Source organism: Staurois parvus, unplaced genomic scaffold, assembly GCF_062004578.1.
Source record: "Staurois parvus isolate SC_StPar_1 unplaced genomic scaffold, SC_StPar_1.0 ptg000839l, whole genome shotgun sequence".
Taxonomy (NCBI): domain Eukaryota; kingdom Metazoa; phylum Chordata; class Amphibia; order Anura; family Ranidae; genus Staurois; species Staurois parvus.
Window position 1 is genome coordinate 22,876 of NW_028318635.1, and position 22,680 is coordinate 45,555.

Below are 22,680 nucleotides of genomic sequence, written 5' to 3' on the forward strand. Positions count from 1 at the left end.
AATCGCTTCAGTGCATGACTATATCTCTTAAGATTACTGGTGTCATCTGTCTGACACGGTTGTAATGGTCAGAAACTTTGTGTAGTTAGAGGAGCAAGTGAGTCTAGTGTGGATAAAAGTGAACTGTTGTAGACAGAAGTGGCCAGGTCAGGGCAGGACAGAGGAGAGATTCTGTCATAGAGGCGGTCAGTTGCAGAATGGAAAAGAGAAGGGTTTAAGTTGTGAAGGTTTCTGCGGGTAATTGTCTGCTGCTTGGGGGATAAGTGTTTGAAGACGAGGACACTGTGAAGGTGATAAGATTGTGATCAGAGAGAGGAAAGTGGGTGTTTGTGAGGTTGTAAGGAGTGCAAAGATGGGAGAAAACAAGGTCTAATGTATTCTCATCAGAGTGAGTGGTGGACTGTGGACCGAGGACTGTCCATTGTGTTAAGGCAAAAGATGAGGATAGGTTGAAGAGTTCGGTTGTAGCTGGGTTGTTCACATTACTGGGGATGTTAAAATCTCCCAGAATGATAGTGGGTATTTCAGAGGAGAGAAAGTAGGGTAGCCAAGCAGAGAAAAAAGGTGTGACACCGGTCCAGGAAGCTGGTAGATCACTGCAATCCTCAGAGAAATGGGAGAAAACAGCCGAATGCAATGAGTCTCGAAAGAAGAAAAGGATAGACAGGGAGGGTTAGGGAGGACTTGAAAGGTGCTCAGTGGGGATAGAAGCAAACCAACTCCACCTCCTTTCTGACCACTGGGTCTGGATGAGTGAGTCCAGAGAAGGCCTCCATAGGAAAGTGCTGGCGGAGAAGCAGAATCTGATGCTTGAAGACAGGTTTCTGTAATTGCTAGTAGGTTAAGGGCATGGGAGACAAAAATGTCATGGACAGAGGTGAGCTTATTACAGACAGAGCAGGTATTCCAGAGCGCACATGAAAAAGGGAGGGTGGTTTTTAGGAGCAGGGGGATTGAGATTAAATTGAGTGAAGTCCGGCTATTCGTGGAGGATGGAGGGTGCCTGGTACGGGGTTGAGATGCTGGAGGACCAGGGTTTGGAGAGATAGGGACCATAGATTGTAAGCTTCTTAAGGACAGGCACTGATGTGAATTACAAGTAAGTAAAGTGCTCTTTAAATTTTCAGTGCTACATAAATGCCTATACTAAAATGAAAAACTGACCTAGGCCAGACTTTGTAGGTTGAGGACATACTGCAGTGCTGGTAATAACATGAACAGCACTGGAGGCAGTGAGCATTACTATAAAACCTTACCCAGCAATAAGGACATTGTAGGAGTGTCAGGTACTGAAGTTATTGTTAGCAAGGCAACCCAGGTGTGTCTGACATAAAGAGGTCTATTTGTGAAAACACAATGCTCAGCATTAGCACAGCCAATCTGAATAATCCTCATAATGTGTCTAATATAGCTTTATCTAGTGGACATAAAGCCATAATATAATGAAATAAGGAAAATACAGCATTATGGCCTCTAAATGAAGATGATGATCATATGAAATAAACATATTGGACACATTACAGGGATTATTTCCGGTGGCTATGCAAATGCTGAGACATTCACATTGCATTTTTTAAGATAAATGGATACTTTAATTTGTGTTCCCAAACACACAGCTAGTCTTAAGCTGTCAATTAGTTCTTAACAATAGCAAACATACATCCTCACCAAAGTCATGCTTTCCAAACCAAACTGTCTTGGAAAGGGCTCTTAAAGGCATTACTAAATACTGGTGCTTAAAAAATTAGTGCCTTCTAACTCTAGTTTACAGCACACATTAGTTGCATGTGTGAGCAACAACAATTTTCTTCATCTAAATTAGTATATTAATAGTTTAGGAGTTGAAGCATAAAAAGGACAAACATATTAAGAAAAATAACACATATATCCCCTTATAGAGCTACAACCAGATGATGTATGTATGTATCATTACATTTAAATAATATATTAAGTGTACATTTAAAGTATACATTTTTTTTATTTATTAGTGTCTTATACCATGTTTAAATCCGTATGTTGGAACATTTACCTTTTGAGAATATTATGGTGTAGATAGACACTGAAACTTTCAGACTTAAGATGAAAAAAGTTCAGTGAGATGAAAGGTTACTTACGTGGAACAAGACTTGTAGCACAATAAAACACTTCAATGAGACATGAAAAAACATTGCTTTCACATTTGTTATCCTAATACTTTAGGAATGCCACATTTTCAACACAGCATATACAGCAATATATGAGCAAGTCGGTTACTATCTATCACAAGGAAGAACATGACATTTTCACCCTACACATCCTGATTATTTTGAACTGTTCTGGCATAATATAAAGGCAATATCATCAGTCACTCTTAGTATGCTGCTAAAAGTTGCACTTACAAAGTAGCCAGTTCCCAGGCTGGAGGCAGCTGAGCTCTGCAATAAAAAAACAGAACAGAAAAATAAAGTGGAAAATTAGTGTTGTGTTTTTAACATGTTCCAATCTGCACAGCTCATTACCAGCACTTTCCATATTATTTCATCACCATATCACAGCACCAACATGTTGGTCCTTGTCAGTCGCTACTGGAACAAGGAAAACGTTGCTTAATTCCCCTTCCCTCACTTCCCCTCCTTCTTTAAATCTCTTAGCGGTTTGGGGATGGCAACGTGTTATGTACTGAATTCCAGGCTTCTGCTGTGGCTGTAATTGCCAATTTATTTGACAGGCAGCTGGGTAATGATGGCATTTCGCCCTGCACTGAGACTAAGCAGACACTCATCAAACTGCCTCCCTGACTTGCTGACATTCACTGCCCTGATCCCAAGTTGCTATGTATTGTGGCCACAAAGTGGCAAGAGGGAGAAAAGAACAGACTAACTTCAAACAGGCAAATCCTACAGGGCTTGGATGACTTTTTCAGTGTGTGACCTGCTTGCCAATTGATTCCCTAGGGTCAGAGGAAAATGAGGCATGTTGTAAACATAATTAGTAGTCTGAGATGTGAAGAACGTGTAGGCACAGCCAGGGAACTAAAACATCAGGCAGCCGCAGACTCTAAAATTACCAAACTTTGAGCTACTTCATCATCTACAACAAGATCACAATATTTTTCTATGACAAATTTATAATCAAAAGAGACAGTCTTTAATATAATGAAATACATGCCTTTTTGTTTTACTATATTCATGATGTTGCCTTTAGTGAATTGTTTAACAGTGAATGATATAGGTAAACATACTGTATCATAAACTTGGGCAATTCTTGCAAGGAAAAAATACATAAACAGAGGTTACCTTCAATAAAACCACACATTAACAAATCCGAAGATTTAGATGCCTAAAGTTATATACAAATCTCAACCTCTCGCATTAATGGTGAGCTTGTACCCACCACCTTCTGGGGTTGCTATGAGTCATTTAATGTGGTAAGTAGCCTCATTCAGCAACTGAAAGCTCTAAATGTAGTGGGGGAAATTCTTGACTTTCACAGGAAGAGTCAGCAGCCAACACTGATGCATATTCTGATAATTTTAATGTGAGGTTTGCAATGCAGGCAACCTCTGCTGAATTGTTTTATTATATGCTCAATTTAATTTCAATATTTCTTCATTGAATTTTTTCTTTAAGGGAACATCAGGGTATTGGTAGTAGGTTCATAGTTAAGCATGTCAATACATTATGATACAAAACAGTTACCCCACCATTTGGCTGGGATCAAGTATGGTTTATAAATCATCAAACAATAGAGGTATAATTATGTTTCATATTGAACCTTGGTGGAGGGTAAAGGATGTTGAGGGGATAATAAACAGGGAGGACGTAGGGGTGTCGGGAAAGCAGGAAGAGGGAGGGGGTGTAAACAACAGGGTCAAGAGAGGTATACCAGTCTAGAATTGGTGCAAGAATTAGATTGTGTTTGGGCTATCAGAATTTTATGGTGCAGTTCAGATTTTGTAACCAAAGAGACCAATGAGATATGAATTTATAGTAGGTGGAATTGTTAAAGGCGGATATTTTTTCCATTTCACACTGGAGATTGAGATATATGTTCAATTTAAACTACACCAATTTGAGACAGGTTTTCTTTATGCTGAAATATAGAGTTAGAAACTAGACATTAGTCAATTAGAGGAACATTAGTAAACAACGTACAGAGTGCTCTATTGTCATTTATTTATCCAAGATACTGATATTAGGTTCTATGTGACATGACCACAGAAAACAACATTTGTTTTAACAGTACAGCGTACTTTGTGAGCATACAAAATACTGCACTAAAGTGCATTCCAAGCAACAACACAGCCATGAATCCCTCAAATTAAAATCTGATTTCTGTTGCTGTGTTTACATTTTTGAAATCTTTGTGAATAAAATTGGTTATGTGGCCTGAGGGAAAATCCACTGTTGAATGATCCATTCCTACCAACTGTTGTCTATGTGTATACAGCAAAAGCCTATAGAAATCAGTGAAACAAGCCAAAGTACCTTAACTAGAAGCAACCAAAGGGTTGTTCGTTACTTAAAATGAATCCACAAAATAAAGTATCTGATTAAATCTGCTTGCATACTATAGGTCATTTTGCCTTTCTGAATACATTTGATAGTGAGAACATAATGCATACATTTCAATGTCAATACACATATAACAAAACTAAACTACACTTCAACACTGAGTGTAATACTATGAGTAGAGAGAGTCACTGCATTGACTGCAGTTGACATTGTCCAGATAGAATGGCTGATAAATATCATCTATGTTCACAGAAGACTGCATTGGGAACCACCAGCAAAATATTTAGCCTGCCCTAAGCTCTAGAAAGAGGATTCATGTTTGGCCAGTATGGGTAATTGTATACCATTATTTTCACCCCTGTGGTGCAAGACTTAGCTGGTTAAGCATATCATTCGAACATTTTTGATATTTTCGTGGCAAAAGCTGCCATGTGTGTCAAGAAGGTCCAGAAAACCCCTCTCCCAATGAAATGAATAAAATGCACAATTTTGGGCTCAGGTTGGATCCATGAAACCATAGTTTAGTTGACATTTACTACTGTCTCGTACTCTGCATTAGTGATGGTTAAATGTGCTTAAGTTCAGTTCATAGGCATAATTGGTAAATATGATGAAAAATCAACAAATTGCAAATGTTAGTGCAAACCCCATTAAAATTAATGGAAGGTGAATATTGAAAGGCAATTATCTCAATTTTCAAGGCTAATAGACAGGGAATTGTCAAACTAAGATCATAGAGAGCTCAGCACCTCCCTGAGGGACATACCAATGAAAAAAACAAACAAAAAACCCACAAAATTATAAAATGCCATTTAAGCTAGGTTTGAACTGGAACATTAAAAATGAAAACTTATTTGGATACCTTACTTGGGAGATGCTCTAAACTTGCATGTGAAATGGTGCATCTGTGAGATATACACAAGAAAAAATTACATTTTTGAAAGCACCTTGTACCCACATTGATGGGGAAAAGGGCCTCCACCTCTGACCTGGTGTTATGTGGGAGTGTGGGGGGAAATTCTTGCAATCTGGGTGATAAGGAAAAATCTAGATATCCCGCTCTCCCCACTATGTGAATGATTAAGTGGTACATAGTATTCCTGGTTAGAAATTCACAAAATAAAATTACAATGTCATGACCATTTTTCAATGACATCAGCCAGCATCCTCAGCATATTTGTTTACTTCAGCTGCTGGCAAGGGAGTCCCCCATGTAGCAGCTGAATGAGGATGGGGATCCTTCACTGGTGACCAGGATGCAGGTGATCATCATCTTTTCAGTCACCAATGGAGGGAGGGGGGCGTGGTCCTGAGTAGAAAGCAATCTCATTTAGTGGAGACAGTAATACCACCACTAAATGTATGACTACCTGCAGCAATTCACTTTAGTGAAGGTTCACTTTGATGGGCAGCTAAAAAAAAAATTTATCATGCCACTGCATTCAACAGACTGTGTCCACTTCAGTGCTCTACCATAATTAACATCATCTCCTTACCAGATGGATACGACCTCCACTGCATGAGGTCCTCAGTGCTTTGTGACTATGACAATTCCACTGGGTATAGCTTCCTGCTTTAGCAGTTATCTCATAGGAATCCACAGTAGTCTCAGCATACAAATATTGCCACAAACGTAGGAAGGAACAGATAGACTACATGTTGTGATACCATTTTAAAAAAAACACTTTATTGGATTAAAAAGGTGCTCACAAACATCAGAAGAGTAAAAGCCTGTAAACAATGCTCCTCCTCATTCAGCAGACATGATGACAACACAGTCAAGCGCCTGCTCTTCAAGCACCTGATGAACCCCTACTCTGCATACTTATCTAATTTTAAGATATTACTACTCTGTCACCAGCATTATACATAAAGACAGAAAGGCTAGAGGTTGGACAGGATAGTTACAAGGGACCAAGGTACGTATACATACTTCATGTCCAAACAGCTTTAGAGTTTAGGACATACATTTAGCTCAAACATATCTTAAAGTGCAACTATACTCACCTAGAATCCAGTGATGCACCTTCCTGCCACTGACACTGACATTGTCCGGCTAGAGATGACATGACTCCCGCGTATGCATGGGGGTTTCATCAGCTACAGCATCGCCTGAATCTGTGAAATGAGCTACCCTTGCACAGCTTACTGTACAGGGGTGGACAGGCGAGTAAGTACCTTTAATGCAGAAGAGACAACGCATGTCTCTTCTACCTTAAAATTCCTGCCTGTTCGCCCACTTCCATTAAGGTGCCTAAAGTTCCACTTTAAGGTTTAATTCACTAAGCTATAAAGATTGATGTTTACCATAAAAACTGCTAGTTTCAGCAATACGAGCAAGGGAGAGCTGAAAACAGTGGGATTTGAATCATTATGCTTATTACTATAATGGCATACCATAAAGCCTCCATTAATCAACATCTAATATCCCACCCCCATTGTGTTTAGCCGTTTAGTGGACATGGAGGAGCAGGGAGGGAGTGGGCTGTTATTTATTTGGAGTGTATACATTCACACATGTGAGTTTTATAGTCATGTAGGGCTGCACAGATAAGAAAATGGTGGAAATGAACAGCTTAGAAGGTAACTGAAACTGGAGCATGGCCAGTAGATGTGGCAACGGAAGATCTGCACAATCGCTGGCTGCAGTGGGGACACAGAAGAGGAAGGAGGGGCAGTGAACAGCAGGATTAACCAAATTTGTTGTGGAATACAGAAAATGAATCCCATAGTGAATGAATATGAACAGCATGTAATACAGCATGTACTGACAGTTTTTAGTGATGTGGGTTTATCAAGCAAATGTAGACATCTACAGAGTCTATCTAAAAAGATACTGTGTTAGCAATTATTCTCAGCCTGCTTTTTCAAGCAGACATGGTCAGTAAAAGTCTCTTCAGCCATGTAGAGGCTACCAGCATGAAATCCAGGCTATACGTTTTTGCCTTAAAGGATAAGTTCACCTTTTGCACAAAAATTATAAATGCACGTTTGTCTGCAGGAGCCTAGAAAGCATTGCACCAGTGATCAGCAGATCGCTGGTGCCATGCAGGTCTCCTGCAGACCTGTCAGTATATCTGCTTGTCCATACAGGATGTACAGGCAAGCAGATGTACTTACAGAAAAATTCAATAAACTACCACGACGCTCCATAGCGCCATAGTAGTTCATTGAAAACTACAAGCCAACAGCCGCAAAGACTGTAGGGACTTGCAGTTCATTCATTCACAAAACTGTATAATCTACTTTGTATTCACCAAACCTATGTCCTATAAGGATCTAACTAGACTATTCTTTCATTTTGTATGCATTTAGCAGGCTCTAGTAGTTGTTAGTAAGCAAAAAGGACATTGTACAGTCACATTTCAACATACATGGTGAGCTTAACTAAAGTATAACTCAAGCCAAAACATTTTTTGTTTGTTTATAATATAGTAGGGATGGTTAAAACTGCTGTCAACTAAAACATTTTGACTAAATCCTCACTTTCATTTTCCTTGACATTGGCGACCAACACAATTAGTGGGAGCATATCTCCCTAATAGGGGCACAGACAGCAATAAAAGACAGTGGTACTGAACCCTCACCACTCTATCCAATTCTAAAAATATAAAAAAGTTTTGCCTTTAGTTATACTTGAATATTACTTAAAGGAAGAAGCTTAATTGGCTTTTACCAAACAGTCTTTCTTCATCCATACATCAGTTACAGTGAAATTATAGCTGAAGAAGGTGTTTCTATTCACAAATCCTGAAAATGCAGGATACAATTCCTGACTTTACTGTCAAAATATTTTTAAAATATTTTATGTATAACATACATTTCAATAAAAAGAACCTGTGACATATTCATTGTTGAGCTTTTCAAATTATTAGGTACCACAGAAATAGGTTTAACGCTACTTAATTTACCTTTTTATGTATGATAGGCTAAATAAAACAGATTTGTATAGGTCTAAGGAATTGAAATCACATGCACTTGTTCATTCACATGAATAGCTTTTACAAACAATGGTAGGGAGAAATAAAATTCCTTGTTGCCTAGAAATGTAAATGTATACTACCAGTGAGAAATAGGTGGCACGAGGGCTTTGTTATACATATTTGTCCTGACTTTTGTTTATGCTGGTCTGAGTGAATGAGGGAACAGTGGGTATCATTTCAATTTCTGATGTCAACATCAAATTACTTATTTAATTTCATGCCTGGCGAAGCATCGTATAGCTACATGCAGAATCATTTCACTTCATTTGTTATGCTGTGTTTTCTCGGCGATTGGCTTGCCTTCCAACTGACAGCTTTAATTATGACAGGAATTTGATTGCACTGTTGAGGAATTAACATAAAGCATCAAAACATTTAAGGACCCAGACTTATAAAACAAAAATAGGCATTGAAAGCCCATCAGCTTCCCTAAATACAAGCGGCCTGTCATCTTTATACAGCAATTGTACAGATGTAGCCCAGCTAGATGTGAACACAACACAACTGAATGTCAGGACTGCAGAGCGCTGATTGTGCTCTACAGACTCATCCTTGCCTCTGTCTTAGTGATGTTGAAGTGTTTTGTCATTAAAAAAAAACACAAGGGTGCCTAGACTTTGTGATTCATCTGCAAATGTATAAATATGATTATGGGTACTGGTTATGCTATTACTTGCTCTGCAGTTCTAAATGTGTTTTGCATTGTTCTTTAACAGGCGGTAGATGCTACATACTGTGATAAAAATAATAGGTGGCACCAACATAGGGTAATGTAAATAATGAGACATATTGGTTAAAACAGCACTCTGCACACCAATAGCAGATAGACATTTTTCAAATTGTACACTGCTAGTGGCACATGTGCAGTGCTGTGTGCACTTCTGGCATCTATGACAAGAGTTCAACTGAGTACTGGAACAATGTAACCCCTATGCACATGCACAAAGGGTACATCAGCAGCAGCTGAAGAAAAAAAATGCTGGCCTGGTAGAATGGGCAGAGAATGCATCAGCATTGGTGACAGGGGCCACAGACTTTGTATCGCTGGAGGACGACAGACTAAGGAATGAGTCTGCTTTAACATGCAAGTATATCATGCATACTTACATATTATGGCAACTGCTCATGATGATTCTTGAAGGCACAGTTCCTCTTAAAGTATGGGAATGGAATTGTTTTAGCTTAATGCAATACATCATCTCCTGGTTTGCAAAGCACAAAACATTACATTTTATAATGATCATAGAGTAAAAAGTAGACAGAAGTTGCGTAACCTGTGGAGATTATCCAAAGCCAGACTTTCAGAGTCATAGGAAGCAGATGAGTAATTTACCATGCTGACATCTAAATTGTATTATCAGTTTTGGGTGGGACTAATGAAAATGCTAAATAACTTAAAACGTTCCCCCAACTGCAGAAAGAGTTTGACCTCCCCTCGTCCTATTTGTTTTACTATTATCAACCATGCCACGCTGTAAAGGTCCAGTTTGGGTCGCTAGAACTCTCCCTGATGATCCTGCCTCTTTAGAACTTGCTGAGACGTTCCCAGCCTACAAGACTTATTTCTGAATTTTACTCTGCCCTGATGGTAGATTCCAACCCTAGGTTCTCCATTGCTCAAACTAAATGGTCTTCATTGGATATACACTTTGAAGAGTCAGACTGGTCTAAATTTAGTGATACTTTTAAGACCTCTGCGGTTACATAAAATGGGCCTACGCACTACAGTGCTTTTGGGGCTCTGGGCGTATCAGTGATTTTTTACATTGTTTTTGGTCTTGTTCTGTAGTCCACAAATTTTGGGAAGATATTGGATCACACTGTATACTTCATTGGCTTTCGACCTTCCTAATATCCTGTATCCAAAAAATTGACTCCTGGGCGTGTTTGGTGATTTGGTACTTTCTAAATATGCTAAACTATTGTTGAGAATGTTGTATTTCTCCACTAAAAAAACTATTTTATTATCCTGGAAAGGGATGACTCTCCCTACACTAAACTCCTGGCTAAAGCTGATCAACTATATGCTTCCTTTGTACACATTAACCTTTGAGCTCAGGAAAAAAAACTACTTTTTTTACATACTCTGGGGCAAATGGGTCTCCAGACTGCTTACATTAACCTCTCTAGAACCAGGGTGTTGACTTACCTGTTACTTTGTGCTAGTGTACTTTGATTTTAGCTTATACAGTGATACCTGTAATGTTTGTTGTGCCCCTTCTTTGGTGCACATTATCTAGTGAAACACAGGAGACATTGTAAGTTTGTTGTTGTTTAATAACCACTTGCCTTCTGGAAAATGTACACCCTTGCCTGACCAGGCCATTTTTTGCGATACAGCACTGCATTACTTTAACTGACAATTGCGTGGTCATGCAATGCTGTACCCAAATTAAATTTATGTCCTTTTTTCCCCACAAATAGAGCTTTCTTTTGGTCATACTTGATCACATCTGCAGTTTTTACTTTTTGCACTATAAACAAAAAAAGACTGACAACTTTAGAAAAAAAAACAATATTTTTTTTTCTGCTATAAAACAATAAAATCCAATAAAAAAAAAATAAAAAATGTCTTCATAATGTTAGGCCAAAATGTATTGTGCTACATTTTTGGTAGACAGAATCCCAATAAGTGTACATTGATTTGTTTGCTCAAAATTTATAGCATCTACAAACTATGGTACATATACTGGAATTAAAAAAAAATTATTATACTAGTAATAGCGGTGATCAGCGACTTATAGGACTGCGATATTGCGGCAGACATTTTTACACTAACTGACTCTAACACTTTGTGGGAACCAGTAACATTAATACAGTGATCAGTGCTAAAAATATACACTAATCACTGTACTAATGACACTGGTTGGGAAGGGGTTAACATCTAGGGTTTATGAAAAGGTTAAGTGTGTGCCTAGCTATGTGCTCGGTGTACACTACATGGTGCTTTTACTAGGGGAAGTGATAGATCGTGTTCTCAGCTCTGTCAAGACACATGATCCATGACTCCACCCTGTCACAACAGGGCTGTGCCTATGTACACATACACACAGCTCTGTTCTTCCTCCCTGACTGATGATCTGCAGGTTCCGGCGAGCAGTTGCTCGTGAGCTCCAGGACTTGTAAATCGGTTTGCGCTCTGACATTTCACAGCAGAAGCGATCCTCTGGTGGCTCGCGCATACCCCCATGTGGAGGAAGTGCAAAATCACACACATGCAAAGAGTCGGATGGAGTGGTGTAGAGCACACCACTACTGGACTCTAGAGCAGTGGAGTTGTGTTCTCCGGAGTGGTGAATCATGCTTCTCTGTCTGGCAATCCGATGGAAGTGTCTGGGTTTGGCGGTTGCCAGGAGAATGGTACTTGCCTGACTGCATTGTGCCAAGCGTAAAAATTTGGTGTGGGGGGGTTATGGTGTGGGGTTGCTTTTCAGGGGTTGGGCTTGGCCTCTTAGTTCCAGTGAAGGGAACTCTTAAAGCATCAGCATACCAAGACATTTTGGACAATTTCATGCTCCCAACTTTGTGGGAACAGTTTGGGGATGGCCCCTTCCTGTTCCACCAGGACTGCACACAAGTACACAAAGCAAGGTCCATAAAGACATGGATGAGTGAGTTTGGGGTGGAAGAACTTGACTGGCCTGCACAGAGTCCTGACCTCAACCTGATAGAACACCTTTGGGATGAATTAGAGTGGAAACTGCGAGCTAGGCCTTCTCGTCCAACATCAGTGCCTGACCTCACAAATGTGCTTCTAGAAGACTGGTCAAACATTCCTATAGACACACTCCTAAACCTTGCAGACAGCCTTCCCAGAAGAGTTGAAGCTGTTATACAGTTGTGGCCAAAATTATTCAACCCCCAATGCTGTAAAGGGGTTTAGGGACTATAGTGTACATTTGGAATTGTATTCAGAATCAAATCCTACAAGGACGTTGTAACTACCCAAATGCAACTAAAATGACATCAATTGTTTATGTAATACAGTAGTAAATGGTTCTTATGTGGTTTCTTCATTGCCACAATTATTCAACCCCTTAAAGACTACCACTCTGAAGAACAGAGGTTCATACAGGTGCTTTCCATCAGGTATTGAAAACACCTGTGGATGTCACCGAGCAGCAATCAAGCATAATAAGCACCAATTAGGCAGCTTTAAAATGACTGTGATACTCAGCTCCTTCTAGACATTTACTGGTGTGGTTACAAACATGGTGAAGGCAAGAGAATGGTCCAGGAAGACAAGAGAAGAGGTGATTTCTCTTCACAGGAAGGGCAATGGCTATAAGAAGATTGCAAAGATGTTAAACATACCAAGAGACACCTTAGGAAGCATCATTCGCAAATTCAAGGCAAAGGGCACTGTTGAAACGCTACCTGGTCGTGGCAGAAAGAAGATGCTGACTTCGACTGCTGTGCGCTACCTGAAGCGTAGAGTGGAGAGAAGTCCCCGTGTGACTGCTGAGGAACTGAGAAAAGATTTGTCAGATGTGGGTACAGAAGTTTCAGCCCAGACAATAAGACGCACACTGCGTAATGAAGGCCTCCGTGCCAGAACTCCCAGGCGTACCCCCTTGCTGTCTCCAAAGAATAAGAAGAGTCGACTGCAGTATGCCAAAAGCCATGTGGACAAACCACAAAAGTTGTGGGATAGTGTTCTGTGGACTGATGAAACAAAATTAGAACTGTTTGGGCCCATGGATCAACGCTATGTTTGGAGGAGGAAGAACAAGGCCTATGATGAAAAGAACACCTTGCCTACTGTGAAGCATGGTGGAGGGTCAATCATGCTTTGGGGCTGTTTTGCTTCTGCAGGTACAGGGAAGCTTCAGCGTGTGCAAGGTACCATGAATTCTCTTCAGTACCAGGAGATATTGGATGGAAACGTGATGCAGTCCGTCACACACCTGAGGCTTGGGAGACGTTGGACCTTTCAACAGGACAATGATCCCAAGCATACCTCCAAGTCCACTAGAGCATGGTTGCAGAGGAAAGGCTGGAACATTTTGGAGTGGCCATCGCAGTCACCAGACTTAAATCCGATTGAGAACCTCTGGTGGGACTTAAAGAAAGCAGTTGCAGTGCGCAAGCCTAAGAATGTGACTGAACTGGAGGCCTTTGCCCATGAAGAATGGGCGAAGATACCCGTAGATCGCTGCAAGACACTTGTGTCAAGCTATGCTTCACGTTTAAAAGCTGTTATAACTGTAAAAGGATGCTGTACTAAGTACTAAGATTGAATGTCACTTGGGGGTTGAATAAAACTGATAATGCTGTGAGCACAGAAAAGACATTTGTGGTTATTTCATTATAACTGTTATGTTATATTTGTCTGACCTACAAGTGCCTCTTTAATGTAAATGTAAGCAAGATGACTGAATGATCAAAAGCAATGTCAAACTGGCCAAAACACTCAATTTCAGTGGGGGTTGAATAATTTTGGCCACAACTGTAGCTGCAAAGGGTGGGCCAACTCAATATTGAACCCTATGGACTAAGACTGAGATGCCATTAAAGTTCATGTGCGTGTAAAGGCAGGCGTCCAAATACTTTTGGCAAAATAGTTGGTGTATATATACTATACAGTATATGAGATTATAATATATATATATATATATATATATATATATATAGTATAATCTCAAACATATCTGTTTAAAAATGCAAAATAACAGCTTTAATTTCTGGCTTGGCTGTATGACTAACTTGAGGGCTACCAGGGAAGCTGTTTCCTTTAGCATATCTCTTATGGCACTTTTCTTCTTTGTACATTGTAGAGGTCAGCTTCAAATATCTTACAGAGAGGTAATGTAGATACCAAAGTGTGTTATAGGGCTTCTAGCTCATTGCTAGAGTCTAGGCAGCAGATAAACCCATCCATGATGCCACCCTGTGCACTGGGCAGTGGGGGCTACTTGTCATAACTTGTAGACAAGCTCAGTTAAAATTGTCTCCCAGAGCACATGAATGCTATGCAGCAGGTCACAACTCCTGCAGTTACTCGTACTCCATATGTCTGTAATCTATTTGTGTCAAAATTGGCACAATTCTTGGAAACAGATTTTAAAATTTAATGTCTATATTTGGGGTGAAAAGAACTCATTTCCTCAAAGAGGGTACACCAAGCCTTGTGTAGAATGCACCAAATAATGGACAGAGCATATTTTTTCAGTTTGCTTAAACCGAAGCAATATATTGTTACAGTTGATAGGTACACCCAAGAGAGTTATGTGTATAATTGACTGGAATGTCGTATATTACAATGACAGTAATTTGCTAACATCCTGTGAATGTCATCCTCCATGGCAGTACCCAGAGTGTAGCTGATGTATTTTACATAAATCACAAACTTTCCTTCAGATGTTTGAATCAGCCGTCAGGTAAAAGAACCAATTATAATTTCATCATTACTCAGACATCCCTTTTTTTTGTAACTTTATCCATGGTGCAGGTTTGTCTGAATCATGGCTTGTATGTAGGACTGAATTAAAATATATCATTTCTTGTGTTTTATTTGATGAAAACTCAGTACAGCACTAATATTAATGGGTCCCCATAGTCTAAAAGTTATCTCAGCTTGTTTCACTGTGTTATATGTTCACATTTTGTGAAGTGTCATTCTTTTGCTTGGATCTCATTAGAGCGAGAGAAGAACAAGTCTCTGTCAACATGCCAAACCTTACTTTCCTGCACCTCTATGGTAGTAGCTAATAAGATGAATAGCAGAAATATATTTCTTCCATGAGGAAGAACAATCTGACAAGCTTAAAGAAAGGATAATCGCTATATCTCTCAAGCCATTTTTATTTTTAGGCATAAGGCATACTCACTCATTTTATTTCATTGTTACAGAAACTTGTCTCTATTAGATTTTCTGGATATTTATGAACACTTAATATATTCACATTTTTAGTGAATAGAAGACTGTCGCTATACTATATGCTGTATTTTTTTTCATGGCGGAGCAAAGATAGTAGTGAGTCACAGGCATACTATTAAAGCATGTTATCATCAGAAAAATTCAGTCATACACTCCCAGCCATGCAGCAAATGAAAATAAATTCTGAAGAGCATGAAAAGTATATGTGTCCCAATACCAAATACTGAAACCAAAGCATTAGCATAACAGTCAGGAACCTAGCAGTGAGAGACCTCCATCTTATGTTTCTGTTCAGTCTATAAATCTTTTGTTCTGTTGTGAAGTTAGTAAAATGGTCAATTCCATCATCTATGACCTGATTGACAAATATCTATCCTACCAAACATCCTGACAAGCCTGAAGTAACAGATGTACAGAAGATTGCATGTAAAGGCTTTTTAATCCCATGCATTTATTTCTAGGTACTGCTTCTCGGTTTTCCCTTTGGGGTGCCATGTTTTTCTTCCCAAAACTTCCGGGTCAGATACCTGGCAGCGATTTCCATTTGGAGGTGTTATTAGATTGCTTATATAGCTGATTTGTAAGTATTGTTCGATCACTGGACATTTATATGTATACATACCACACCATCTTTACCCTTCCCCTGTTTTGAGGGGATCTTTGTGAACACACTTCATGATACTGTTTTCTAGGCTTACAGACTTTCCAGTATATTTGTCATCTGCTGCTGAAGAAGTGAGATTATTGTCATGAAACGCTTTGAGCCAAACAATGTGTCTATTATTATGTTTTGTCATTCCATTGAAAAATGGAATGTATACATGTATTATTATGTGAATATCATATAGATTATATACCGATATATGGTATTGTTTACAAATCATCTTTCCTTTTTATATATTGTTTTATTTATGTAAAAAAGATTTTCATCTATTGTGCATGAGGTGATTGTAGCCGTATTAGTGCATTTGCGACAGGAACAATTGAGTACTGTCCGTGATACTTTTTTTATTTGCACTAACATACAATTTTGAGGACAAGCTTTCGGGGAGTGTCCCCTTCTTCAGGTCTAAGCAGTACTGAAACAAAGATTTGAAAGAAAATATCACTGTTGATCTATGTCTCCTTTGTGATTAGGTTGGTTAACTGCTTCTTTATGCAGCTATATGCAGTAGCTTCCATTTTGCTTGAGGTGATTGTAGCCGTATTAGTGCATTTGCGACAGGAACAATTGAGTACTGTCCGTGATACTTTTTTTATTTGCACTAACATACAATTTTGAGGACAAGCTTTTGGGGAATGTCCCTTCTTCAGGTCTAAGCAGTACTGAAAAAAAGATTTGAAAGAAAATATCACTGTTGATCTATGTCTCCTTTGTGATTAGGTTGGTTAACTGCTTCTTTATGCAGCTATATGCAGTAGCTTCCATTTTGCTTGAGGTGATTGTAGCCGTATTAGTGCATTTGCGACAGGAACAATTGAGTACTGTCCGTGATACTTTTTTTATTTGCACTAACATACAGCTGCACCTCTAGTAATGTTGTGTACCTTATCCAGTGCAGAAAATGTAACAAAGGATCTTATGTTGGTGAAACAGGACAGAAGTTGCAAACAAGGATGAATTTGCACAGACATACCATCAAGGAACATAAAGAAGATGACCTTTGCACACCTGTGGGACACCATTTCGTACAACCAGACCACAATTTGGGAGACCTCAATATTTTAGTTCTTAAAGGAAATTTCAAATCCATTCAGGAAAGAAAAACTTTTGAACTAAGAATTAGAGATGAGCGAATTATTCAAAAATTCGATTCGGCTGATTCGCCGAATTTGCGGGAGAAATTCGATTCGATGCGAATTTATTCGCCGCGAATTTAACTTATTAAAAGGGTTTCTAGGCTTCAGAGAGCCTTTATATTAGTGCAGAACACTGTACCTTTAATTTAAATGCCCTTGGAGTCTGCTGGGGAAGAGAAATAATACTGTCAGTCAGTATGACATGCAGATGAGTGCCGTCGATCTTAGAATCACCGCACACTTCACTCATTTGGGCAGTCACGGGGCACGACAAAGAAGAAGAAAAAGAATGAAAAGAAGAATGAAAAGAAGAAGAAGAAGAATGAAAAGAAGAAGAAGAAGAATGAAAAGAAGAATGAAAAGAAGAAGAAGAATGAAAAGAAGAAGAAGAAGAATGAAAAGAAGAATGAGAAGAAGAATGAAAAGAAGAATGAAAAGAAGAATGAGAAGAATGAAAAGAAGAATGAAAAGAAGAAGAAGAATGAAAAGAAGAATGAGAAGAAGAATGAAAAGAAGAATGAAAAGAAGAATGAGAAGAATGAAAAGAAGAAGAAGAAGAAGAAGAAGAATGAAAAGAAGAAGAAGAAGAATGAAAAGAAGAATGAAAAGAAGAAGAAGAAGAATGAAAAGAAGAAGAAGAAGAATGAAAAGAAGAATGAAAAGAAGAAGAAGAAGAATGAAAAGAAGAATGAAAAGAAGAAGAAGAAGAAGAAGAATGAAAAGAAGAAGAAGAATGAAAAGAAGAAGAAGAAGAATGAAAAGAAGAATGAGAAGAAGAATGAAAAGAAGAATGAGAAGAATGAAAAGAAGAAGAAGAAGAATGAAAAGAAGAAGAAGAAGAATGAAAAGAAGAATGAAAAGAAGAATGAAAAGAAGAATGAGAAGAATGAAAAGAAGAATGAAAAGAAGAAGAAGAAGAATGAAAAGAAGAAGAAGAAGAATGAAAAGAAGAATGAAAAGAAGCAGAAGAAGAATGAAAAGAAGAAGAAGAATGAAAAGAAGAATGAAAAGAAGAAGAAGAAGAATGAAAAGAAGAATGAAAAGAAGAAGAAGAAGAAGAATGAAAAGAAGAAGAATGAAAGGAAGAAGAAGAAGAATGAAAAGAAGAATGAAAAGAAGAAGAAGAAGAATGAAAAGAAGAAGAAGAATGAAAAGAAGAAGAAGAATGAAAAGAAGAAGAAGAAGAATGAAAAGAAGAATGAAAAGAAGAAGAAGAAGAATGAAAAGAAGAAGAAGAAGAATGAAAAGAAGAATGAAAAGAAGAAGAAGAAGAATGAAAAGAAGAAGAGGAAGAAGAAGAAGAAGAATGAAAAGAAGAAGAAGAATGAAAAGAAGAAGAATTAAAGTACAGCAAAAAGTGTATCTGCAGAGAGCTCCGCTATTTCTGACAGTTCTCTGACAGTTCCTTCACATTTACAGCGGTTGAAACATTGTATCTATTTATTTCCGAATAAAAACATCTGTATCCTAAATGGAAACAAATAGATACAATGTTTCAACCGCTGTAAATGAACTGTCAGAACTGTCAGAAATAGCGCAGCTCTCTGCAGTGACACTTTTGCCGGCTGATCGGGAAAAATTTGATTCGTGCACCCGAAGTTTGCTAAAATTCGGATTCGATGCAAATCGAATTTTTCCTGATATTCGAAACGAATTCCACTTCGCCAGGTTCGATTCGCTCATCTCTACTAAGAATGATAATTCTAATTGACACAAGAGATAACGGCCTGAATTTGGACATGGGATTCCTCACTCATTATGCAACAGTTTTATGACTATCAGCTCAAGCATGACTGCCTCTGCTAGTGTTCTCTTCCCCCCCCCCCTAGACTTTGCTTTTGCTGTATCTTATCTCTGTTTTTTTTCCCCCCATCTCCTACATCTCTTCCAACATTCTGCTAAATCTTTGTTTCAGTGCTGCTTAGACCTGAAGAAGGAGACATTACCCGAAAGCTTGTCCTCAATATTGTATGTTAGTGCAAATGAAAAAAGTATCACGGACAGTACTCAATTGTTCCATCTATTGTGCAGTAATCTTTTTCTGCAAATGTTGTACCTCATTTAAAGCCCCATCAAATATGACTGTATTTAGGTGGAAGATACCATTTTCCCTTGTGATCTGCTGCCTAATCAACTATTAACCACTTCCAGTCTGGACACTTTTACCCCCTTCCTGACCAGGGCAATTTTCAGCTTTCAGCGCTATCACACTTTGAATGACAATTGTGCGGTCATGCAACACTGTACCCATATGATTTTTTTACCATTTTTTTGAGACAGATAAAACTTTATTTTGGTGGTATTTATTCACTATAATTTTTAAACATTATTTTTAGATTTTTATTTTTTTTTATATTATTATTTATTTTATTTTTTTTTTTTTTACATACTGTCACCCTAGCAGTACAGTGTCACCATGGTGACACTGTACTACTTTTGGGGGGTGATGAAGATTTTTTTTTTTCACACTGATTGCTTTTACACCCATATAGGATGTAAAAGCAATAATCTCTCTTTCTATCTGTCTGCATTCTTGCAGCCATTGAGAACTACTGAGTGAGTTGTGATTGGTCACAGCTTGTCACATGGTACAAGGCTGTTGTGAATAGCCTTGTACCATGTGACCTCTGTGATCATTCACAGATTTCACACGTAGTAAGCAATGATGTCAGAAGTGACATCTTGCTTACTACTTTGCAGTGATCACATGATCAGGACCTTGTACAGAGGTCCCGTCCAACGATCAGTGTTTCACTGTGTCCGAAAGACACAGTGGGCACCGGATCGCGGTGCTGCGCACTCCCGGGGAGCACGCATAAGCAGGGTGCGGGGAGGCCATTTATAAACGGCCACCCGACCCTGCACTGCCACCGTCCAGCCGTTTATATACAACGGCCGATCGGGAAGTGGTTAACAATGTATGTACCTATGTATATCTATATTGGAGCATTTTAGGCTATGTTTTAATTAATACATTTATAATATTGGAGTATTTTATGCTATGATATAATTTATATGATGAAACTAGTTTGTATGCTATTGTTTTGTGGTTCACCACAGTGGCATTGGTATTTTGCTGATTTAGCACAGATTCTTAAATATATATGCTATTGGATGATGTCTGTTTAATATGTCAATTTCATGAAAGGTAATATTTGATTGCTTCCTTGTGGGGTCGCTGCATGGGGTCTGCTATTTTTTTTTCTCAGAGTTGTGAAGCTCCCCATAGACACTTGTTTGCCCCAGTAGTGGTGGGATCCATCTACATCGGCGCCATCTTGGCTGCATGTAGGTACACACGATTTCTGCACACCGACACACGCATGTGTGAATGCAGCCTCTGTGCTTTTATGTGATATTTGGTTCAGGTGCCATCTTGTGCCTTTTTTCCAGGGGAGTAAATAGTGTTTCCTTGGGTTTTTTTACACCTGCAGCTCATTTGGTGCTGGGAAGGGTGTGGCCCCTCTTTGTTAGGATAAATTGAGGGAGGTTCTCTTCCTCTTTCTGTGGGACCTGGAATTGTGTTTGAGATGATCCCTGTTGCTCCGTTGCTATTTAACTACTTGCCTACTGGGCACTTATACTGCTTCCTTACCAGGCCAATTTTCAGCTTTCAACGCTGTCGCACTTTGAATGACAATTGCGTGGTCATGCAACATTATATCCATATTACATTTTTATAATTTTTTTTCTCACAAATAGAACTTTCTATTGGTGGTATTTACTTGCCTCTGGGTGTTTTACTTTTTGCGCTATAAACAAAAAGAGAGCAAAAAATTTGAAAATAAAAGTTTCTTTGTTTCTATTATAACATTTTGCAAACAGGTAATTTTTCTCCTTCGCTGATGTGCATTTATGAGGCTGCACTGATAGGAAGCACTGAAGGGCACTGATAGGCAGCACTGATGGGCACTGATGGGTGGCACTGATAGGCAGCACTGATAGGCAGCACTAATGAAGTGGCACTGATAGGTGGCACTGATAGGCGGCACTGATAGGCGGCACTGATGAGCTGGCACTGATGATGGGCACTGATAGTCGGCACTGAGAGTTGGCACTGACTGGCACAACTACAGGGCACTGGCTGGCTGCACTGCTGGGCGGCACTGACTGGCGGCACTTCTGGGCGGCACTGACTGGCGGCACTGCTGGGCACAGGTGGGTGCCACTGTTGGGCACAGGTGGGCGGAACTGGTGGGTGGCACTGCTGGGCACCGATCATCAGGGCACTGATCATCAGTGCCCTGATGATCGGTGCCGATCCCTGCTCTGACAACTGCTGGTTCTTGGCAGTATTTTCCTCACGCTCTGACATCGTGAGGAAAGTGCAGCCGAGAACTGGCAATTGCATTTCCTGGTGATCAGCATGTCATTGGACATGGCTGATCATGTGGTAAAAGGCCACATCACGTGATCAGCTGTGAGGGCGCGTTCGGGAGGATGTCATATAATGCCCTCTCAGAACTGGCCGGCCGCAGTGCAGCCGTCATTCGGCTACCTGCGGTCAGCAACTAGTTAAATGAATATAATATACACTGCTCAAACAAATTAAAGGAAGACTTTGAAAACACATGAGATCTCAATGGGGAAAAATATCATGCTGGATATCTATACTGATATGGACTGGGAAATGTGTTAGGAGTATAAGGATACCCCATCATTAGATGGAAATGAAAATGATCAACCTACAGAGGACTGAATTCAAAGACACCCCGAAAATCAATGTGAAAAAATTATGCAGCAGGCTAGTCCATTTTGCCGAAATTTCATTGCATCAACGCAAAATGGTACTCCATAGTTTGTATGGCCCCTACGTGCTTGTATGCATGCCTGACAATGTCTGGGCATGTTCCTAATGAGACAATGGATGGTATCCTAGAGTATTTTCTCCCAGATCTGGACAGTCTGAGGTGCAACCTGGAGACATTGGATGGACTGAAACATGATATCCCAGAGGTATTCTATTGGATTTAGGTCAGAGGAACGTGGGGGCCATTCAATGGTATCAATTTCTTCATCCTCCAGGAACCTGCCTACCCTGCCTACTCTTGCCACATGAGGCCGAGCATTGTCATGCACAGGGAGGAACCCAGCACCCACTACACCAGTGTAGGGTCTGACAATGGGTCCAAGGGTTTCATCCCAATACATATTGGCAGTCAGGGTGCCATTGTCTAGCCTGTAGTGGTCTGTGCATCCCTCCATGGATATGCCTCCATGACTTGATGCTATACTCTGCTTAAAAAAATGTTCCTTTATTTTTTTGAGTAATATATATTTAAAGGGGAAATTCACTGTTCCATGGCTCTCCCCCCCCTTTTCTGACCTGCCAGGCTGCATGCTCGGATAAGGGTCTGGTATGGATTTTGGGGGGGGGGGAACCCCACGCCATTTAAAAAAAAAATGAATTGTCGGCAATCCCTTTTACATTCAGCTGTCAGTGGGAAACATTAAAGAATGTTTTCACTACTAAAATTCCACATGACTTAATAATAGAACTCATGCAGTATTGTAGTAGCTGTGC

The 22,680-nt window shown here is 39.5% G+C and overlaps 1 protein-coding gene across 1 annotated transcript in view; it reads right to left on the minus strand.

Moving 5' to 3' along the window:
* Positions 1 to 2,300: 2,300 nt before the first annotated feature.
* LOC149443669 (autism susceptibility gene 2 protein homolog) overlaps positions 2,301 to 22,680 on the minus strand; it is a 782,555-nt gene continuing 762,175 nt past the window's right edge. Inside the window, exon 4 of the mRNA XM_089655377.1 lies at positions 2,301 to 2,414. Coding sequence (XP_089511503.1) covers positions 2,301 to 2,414 — 114 coding nt within the window. The remainder of the gene's footprint in view (positions 2,415 to 22,680) is intronic.